Consider the following 7,828-nt stretch of genomic DNA (forward strand, 5'->3'; position numbering starts at 1 on the left):
ATTAGGTCGGGTTCGGGTTAAGTATTTTTAACCCGTCAACCCATTTACCCGAACTTGGTATAATTATATTATATTGATGGGTGGGGGTAGGTGTCGATGGCGATGTCGGTGTCGGGTTGACTTTTTGAGTTAATAAGGCACCGGCCAATCCAAAAACATTTTAAATTTTAAATATTTTAAATTAGTCAACCCACCAACTCATTTGATCTTACAACCCATGACCCAATTTACTTGAAATCAATCTGTCATTTGCACCAACCATATGACTCGAAATACCCACCAAACAATTTAACCCACCAACCCGATTTTTTATAGATAGGTGGTTCAGTTTAGGCTGACAAGTTTTAGTTGAGATTTTCAAGTCTATTTTGATATTAGGTTAACTTCGGGTTAAGTATTTTTAACCCGTCAACTTGTTCACCCAAATCTGATATAATTATATTATAGTTATAATTTAAAATTTAAATCTGTATGGATTAAAATACACTTTAAATATATATATATATATATATATATATATATATATATATATATATATTATCAATTAACAATAAGCTTGATACAAAATACATATTAAAGACTTTCAATTGTAAACTTAATAGACAAATATACAAGAATATAACCGTGAAAAGCTTTTCTAATTAAACATAACACAAATAATAATTGAGGAAGTTAAATTAAAAATTGAATTAAATATACAAGTTAGATGGAAAAAAAAAAAGAGGCGTCTTTTCCACTTTACCCACAATTAACGTGGACCTCACTTGGAACAAAAATTTTTTTTTCATAGAGTATGTATTATGCATATTTATTCATGGATATCCAATACAGATTGTGTAACATGATTACAAAAATAATACATTTAATAAAATTAAAAATGTTACCATATTTAAAATAGTCAAAGTTGACTTTTTATTTCAATGGTTAAGATTAAGTTGTGTTTTATTTTCAATGGTTTTGATTAAAAGTTATATTTATTTTTTTCTCTTAGTTCTACCAACAATATATATATATGTATATATATCATTATCAGTTAATGTAAAGCATGGTTTGTGTATTGTATCCATGTTTCTCTTCGATGCTTAAGCTTGATAGTATACTTTTAACATGTAAAATTAATAGAAACTCACATAAGAAATATTACATTAATGTTCAATAGTTCTTGGTAGTGGTAAACGTAGTTTGGACTTTGGAGTGATGGGTTGAAATCTAAAACGCGTTTTGGAAGTTTGGTTAAATAAAACGAAGTAATTATCAAGAAGTCTTGACATTAAAAGGTTACCATATATAGAATAGGCAAATTTGACTTTTAGTTTAGATGGTTGAGATTTATTTGTTTATTAATTTCAATGGCTAAGATCATGTTACAAATATATTTTTTTTCCAACGGAACCATAAATATATATAATATAATATAATTAGGTTCTCTACCATGAGACCTACACTCACTGAAATCCATCCAGAAATCATTACACCGACCTTTATTCCCTGTTACTCCCCCATCCAGACGTCATCCTTTTCTTCCTTTCTCTCTCTCTCTCTCAAATATATTTTTTGTTTTTTGAACAGATTTTTTGTATTCCTTTTTGAGTTATGCAACTACTTCAAATTTGCCTCTCGCACGTTTCGAACCCATTCCCCACAAAGCAGAAACCCAAATGGCAAATTTTCTCTTTCACGGTTCGAACAGATATTTTGATAGTGGGCCAGGCATCTGATAAGCCCACTCTATTTTTAATTTATGTAATTGGCCCAATACAGAAGATGATCAAAATTAACAAGAATGGATAAAAATAAAATAAAGAGCAACTTGATTCAGAGGTAAAAAAGATCGAGTATGATGCAAAAGTATTTGGAATTCATTGTTTTATATGGTAATAAAATTAAGGTTTCTTTTTAGCTTTTATAATTGCTATTCGAAAGAGACCACATGTACATCATAATTATTATTATATATGTCGAGGCCATTGTTGTGTTGTGGCACACAAACAAGTTACTAATCGAGCAGTAACTTTCATGGTGCAACCATTCGTGACATGCACCACAAGTTGGAATATGGTGCTGTCACATAATGATGTGGCTACTATTAAATCTGCATAAAATCACGTCTAACATATTACTAGCTACATGACTATGAAAGTACTCAAGAGTAAAACTGTTCAAGAAACAAAAACAACTCTAACCATAATCATGTAGTACCCAATAACAGCACATATCAATGATATTGCAAGTGCAAAATCCAGAATTCTACCAACGAAAACCTCAGTTTATACACAGATAACCAAATCCGCCAAGAATTACACGAACTAGGACAAAATTTAACAGATGCAAATCTTTGAACTCACCTATGTTGTCACCTGATCACGAATTTCCAACATCTCTAGTCTTCAATCCCAAAGGAACTTATGCTTTCCAAATCAACAAGGCCCATGCCTGTATCTTCTTCCCCCCCACTATCTTCATCACGACTAACCTCTGCCTTTTGAAGTTCAGAATAAGCTTTCTGTTCTGTAAGCAGTTTGTCCCCTTGTTCACTAACCTGAAACAACCAAACCATCATAACTTTTAGCCAAAAAAAAAAGTCAACCTGTATGTGGGATGAAAATGATTAAATGCGTACTGCTCGAGGTGACTCTTTTATGATAAGTTTGCCTCTATGCCCCTCTATTGAATTCATGCAAGCAGCAGCCGCTTGATTAAGAATTTTGATCCCTTGTTCCTGTACAAACCCACAAAAACTCCATCAACAATATCTGATAACACCGTATTGCAATACTAAAATGAAGCAGAGATTATAAGATTATTCATAAGATAATCCCATTGATGCTAGATACCTTGGCTAGAGTCAGAGTAATAATAACATATAAAGGTGCAGCAACCAATTTCATCTTCACTGGGCACTCCTTGGTGCTGACCGCTTCAGCTTTTCGCATGGCTTCCTGTTACCACAAACAACTCTTCAAACTTCGGCAGTTTTTATGTCAAGTACAACACAATTCCATATTTTGAGAATAAAACCTTAATGTGGAAGACGCCGTCATACTCAAAACATGTCATCTCGATATAAGCGCATAGATTTACTGGTTTTGGAGTCATTTGTCTTCTAATCTTTCTAACCAGAGCCTCTTTCACTTCCTCTGATATGGCAGGAACCACCTTAATCACCTACAAAATCAGAAAAAAAAAAAAAAAACTAGCTGGTTTACTATGATCACCATAGTCATTGGTCAATAGCCTCATCTTGCACAACTAACTACCTGCCTCCCATCTGCACCAATTGTTCTAAGTTCACGAGTCAATGGCTTAAGCACAGAATCAGGATCATTAACAATACATTTGAATGCCTGCAAACAGCAAGGGAAACTGTTAACGTACATAACTGTACACAAATAAGATCAAAGCTTTACAAGTCATAAGATATCTAACCTCAAATGCATGACCATACTTTCGGTATAAAGGCCAGCCAACATGAATGTACAAATCCTGTCATACATTATTTGTATTTTATAAGGCCTTGTGTCAAATAAAATAGCAACACGTATAGATATTAAATAAGCACAGAACCAGAAAACAGAGAGATAAAGTAATAAAACAAATAAAGGACTACGATATTTTCAACGGTGACCAATTCACAAAAACCAATAAACAGGGGAAAGAATATGAAAAAACATGCACCTCTCGTCCTCCCAAATGAAGAAGCATATTCTAATTAATTTTTTTAGGAAGGCAATTATCTCACACGATTCCAAAAATATTACATTTGTCCAACATTGGCCTAGAACCCACAACCTATTGGTTAATGGGTCATCAAGCCATATTCTGATAGTAACAAATCTGCTAAACTTTTCAAACATCGATTAACGATTCGTGTGAAAGGGAAACACTATCACGTATGACGCTGAAATTATTGGTCTTCAAAAAATTCTGATATGCTGTAAGTTCTACCTAATGGTTTGGGACGAGTATACTAGCATTTGGGATTATATGATATACACTGTACTTGGCATATAAAAAGGAAGCACGATCCCAACAGTTCAAGGTCCCTATGTTTGTATCTCATGGAGAATTGGAAGTTGGACTCTTGTACTCTTCACAAATGTGTTATACTAACATCAATAATGAAGATAAAAACATACAAGAGCCAAAAATAAATGAAGTAGTAAATTGTCAATTTAAAATTCTACTTCAAATTCTATATCAGGAGTTATTTTAATCATAGCCTCCCTGTTTTTCCCTGACATTTTATCGTTTCTTACCTTTTCTAACTTTAAGTCTGAACTACAGCAAATAATATACATGAGTAGCATATTAGCAACAACTAAAAGTATGGTGATTCTACGACACCCATAGTCACAATCTCCAGCCCTCACAAAGATCTATAGTTGCCAACAATGATGAAAACATCTCTTATAAACTTGTGCACCTACAATGCAGGAAGCAAATCCATAACATTAATCTCTCGATGCCACTCATGTGGTTGGTGTTTGAAACATCTATACAGATCCTTAATAGACCAAATATTATATCATTCAAGCAAAGGTTCACTGGATAAGATAACATTGATTCTTAGAAGTTAGAACCATATACATAAAGCCTCTTGAATTTGACTGACTGAAATGAAGAGCAAGGGGATATTCGCCGAATTTATTGAGAACTGATTCAACAAAATGAACTTGAACTGAATAAATTACTAAAACAGTAAAACATTACAGATCAAGTCAAACCCAATTTAGACCCAGCTGATTACACTCATAACTATTTGTGTTGTGCCAAACTGTCAACCTTTTTCTTCAAGTTTTATTAATCCAAACATCAACAAATTTTCGTCATATATTACTCACAATTAACATCTGTCAGCTATGCAATTTTTCGATACAAGCTAAATACTGATAATATTCTAGTAAGCATGATCATAAAATTTAACAAGTACATAAAAGATGGTAACACGAGTATCATACTACCACAAGCTTAATGCCCCCTACAACATTCACCGGCTATTGTATCGCAACATCGTTTCATACAGGCTAAATTTTAGGACCATAAACATAGAGACTCTTAAATCTCACTGGTCTAATTTGATAGAAAGGATATCTGTCCAACTTATCTCAGTAGAAATCACAAAATTACTGTCATGAATCTAAACAAGTTATCACTTGATGTATAAGACATTTATACAGATACTCCATAGTGCAACATCTCAATGCCAGAATCAACACTCGATATCATAAGTCACAACTCACAACATTTATTGAGATAACTTGTCACAACTCAAAACACTCGATATCACAACTCACAACTCACAACACTCGATAACCTGCTATAGCCTTTTAAATTTCATCGTCCTACATTCATGAAAACGCATACTTAACCGATTCAGTTCTTAAAACACAAAAAAAAACCGTCAGAAAATATGCAAAAGTTCAACAAACTAAACCTGATGCACTTTCGGTTACTAATACATCGTAGATCAAATGAGAAGTAATTGCATCATCATTACGTGTTCATCGAAAAATTCTCGTTACATCTTAGAAAAACCTGCTATCAACTATAAAACTATGCATCACAGCTTAAAGTTATCTATATAAATATCGATATAATAAGATTATAGTAAAGCAACTATGAATGTTGAATCGAGAATACGCAAAAGTTCAACAAACTAAACCTGATGCATTTTCAATTACTAACGCATCGATCGTAGATCAAATGTGAAACTAGCTTACATATGTGTTCAAATCAGAACTAATTGCATTATTAATATGTGTTCATCGATAAATTCTCGTAACATCTACTAATAACATGATAGCAACTACGAATCTATGCACCACAGCTTACACACACACACACACACACACACATATATATATATAAAGCATGATTATAATAAAGTGTAACTTTAGATCAGAAAACTTACCTCGAGATCAATTTTCATAGTTTCAGAAACGTGACGCATAATCGAATGCACTAGCTTGCTCTTAGCATATCTCTCTTCACAAACTTGTTTATCCTCTTCAGTTAATTGTTTTTTGCTCAAATCAATATAACCTTTGTCAGCATCAACACGAAGAACTATAGCAGGTTCGATACGACCGACTTTGAGTAGGCCTCCAACACTTCGAATACGGCGTCGCGAGAGATCCGATAACATGATCATACCTTCAATGTTGTTGTATTCCAGTAAAGCCACGTGAGTTGCTACATCGAGAATTTCTTTTACCTGAATCATCACCGGAATATCTACCTCCGGGAAACGAGCTTCATACATCCGACAACCGGAATTCGGAGGAGAGATTTTTGACATTTTTACATTTGAAAAAAGGAAAAAGAAGAATGCTTTAGCTCTCGAGTAGTGAAGGTGAGAGGTGAGTGTGAAATTCCTATTTATAGTGGCGATGAGATGAAAGTAAATTTGGGGGTAACATGGATGTATGAAAAAAAATATATAAAATATATATATAAAATACTCCGTAAGGAGCAAGTAATCAACATCAACTATCGTTCTTTTTTTTTTTTTTGTCAAGTCTATAAATTGGTTAAAAGGTAGACACTTTTATCTTTACTTGATTATTTTCAGATTTGTGACATGTCTCTCCTGGTAAAGTGAATGTTTCACAAAAGAGCGAAATTATCAAAAAATTCAAAACCATTCCAATATCTTGATGACGATAATATTAAGTATTGATTTCGACTACAAGATAATGTTTACTAACACCAGATGTTAATCTCTTACGAATCGAGTCGGATTATATAAAAAACCAACGACTCTTTGGGCGACTCTTATTTGCTCCCGACTTTTACGAGCCTGCGTCAAAACGAGTCGCAAACTTGTTCAAGTCATTAGAAAAACAATGAAACAATTATTGTTGTAGTTTATAGTTATGATGCCTATATATTATAAATTATTATTATTTTATTATTATATTATATATTTACTTATGGCTTCATCATTTTGAATATTTTATATGTAATTGTGATTCTTATTTTGAATATGGAAATAAATTGTAAGTCTATGGCTCAAGCTTATTGAATATAGAATATTTGGGACTTTGAGTAATGTATTAAGATAATCAATATATATATTGTTTTTAAATATATCACGTATATTTTAATTATATAATATAATATATTACTGTATATCATGTCACATATATAAATGTTTTGACTCTTACAAATCGGGTACGTTCCGAGTAAGAAGTCTAGCCAAAAATCACAAGTCAACAAGTATGACTAACACTGTAAATTTTGTAAACAATTTGTCTTCTTTAAAAACAAAAATAGTTTACTTTCCGTGCGACAACTATAGTAAATAATTTTAACTTCATGATAGTAAGATTTAAAACAAGAAATATATAAATGTTGGCTTTTCTTTATCGACTCATTGATGGGAGTTAGCCAAAATTTAGACCAAAATTTGATAATTTTAATTCATTTCAACAAAAATATACTCATTCCAAATGGTAACTAGCTTCTTTAAAAAGAAAAAAAATCTTACAAGTTTCCTTTAAAAAATCTATTATGCGCATGAACTCCTTATATATATTTGTTTATTTTAATCTTTTTTCCTAAAATAACTATTGTGGTTAATATTAAATCTAGCCAATTGCAAGAAAATAATTTTCCTATGGTAGAGTTTTTTTTTTATTATTTTTTTAACAGCAGTGGTGATTAAACTCAACGGCATGCCTCTTCATTGTCCGGTAAAGATCGACCACGTCACCAACATAGTCAATCCGAGGGCATAACTAAACTCTTGGATGAATCTTATCTTTGATTTAAAACCATTAGATCAACTTAATTATTTTATCTTTATAAATTACAATATTAATATTAG

General features: G+C 32.2%; 1 protein-coding gene across 1 annotated transcript; it reads right to left on the minus strand.

Annotated features, from left to right (window-relative positions):
• Positions 1–2,112: 2,112 nt before the first annotated feature.
• On the minus strand, positions 2,113–6,405 carry LOC122600995 (eukaryotic translation initiation factor 2 subunit alpha homolog). The gene is made up of 7 exons (XM_043773773.1): positions 5,912–6,405; positions 3,427–3,483; positions 3,258–3,344; positions 3,019–3,165; positions 2,835–2,939; positions 2,621–2,719; positions 2,113–2,539 (listed from the first exon to the last, which is right to left on the minus strand). The coding sequence occupies exons 1-7, from the start codon at positions 6,296–6,298 to the stop codon at positions 2,381–2,383; spliced, it is 1,041 nt and encodes a 346-aa protein (XP_043629708.1). The 5' UTR covers positions 6,299–6,405; the 3' UTR covers positions 2,113–2,380.
• Positions 6,406–7,828: the final 1,423 nt, after the last annotated feature.

Source organism: Erigeron canadensis, chromosome 5 (assembly GCF_010389155.1).
Source record: "Erigeron canadensis isolate Cc75 chromosome 5, C_canadensis_v1, whole genome shotgun sequence".
Taxonomy (NCBI): domain Eukaryota; kingdom Viridiplantae; phylum Streptophyta; class Magnoliopsida; order Asterales; family Asteraceae; genus Erigeron; species Erigeron canadensis.

What these genes read in the sequence shown, in the direction of transcription:
- LOC122600995 (XM_043773773.1), bottom strand. Translation starts at nt 6,298, where the DNA reads ATGTCAAAAATCTCTCCTCCGAATTCCGGTTGTCGGATGTATGAAGCT. An exon ending in CTATGAAAATTGATCTCGAG is followed by an intron (nt 3,484 to 5,911) that starts GTAAGTTTTCTG and finishes AATGTATGACAG; the next exon opens with GATTTGTACATTCATGTTGG. An exon ending in TTACTCTGACTCTAGCCAAG is followed by an intron (nt 2,720 to 2,834) that starts GTATCTAGCATC and finishes GGGTTTGTACAG; the next exon opens with GAACAAGGGATCAAAATTCT.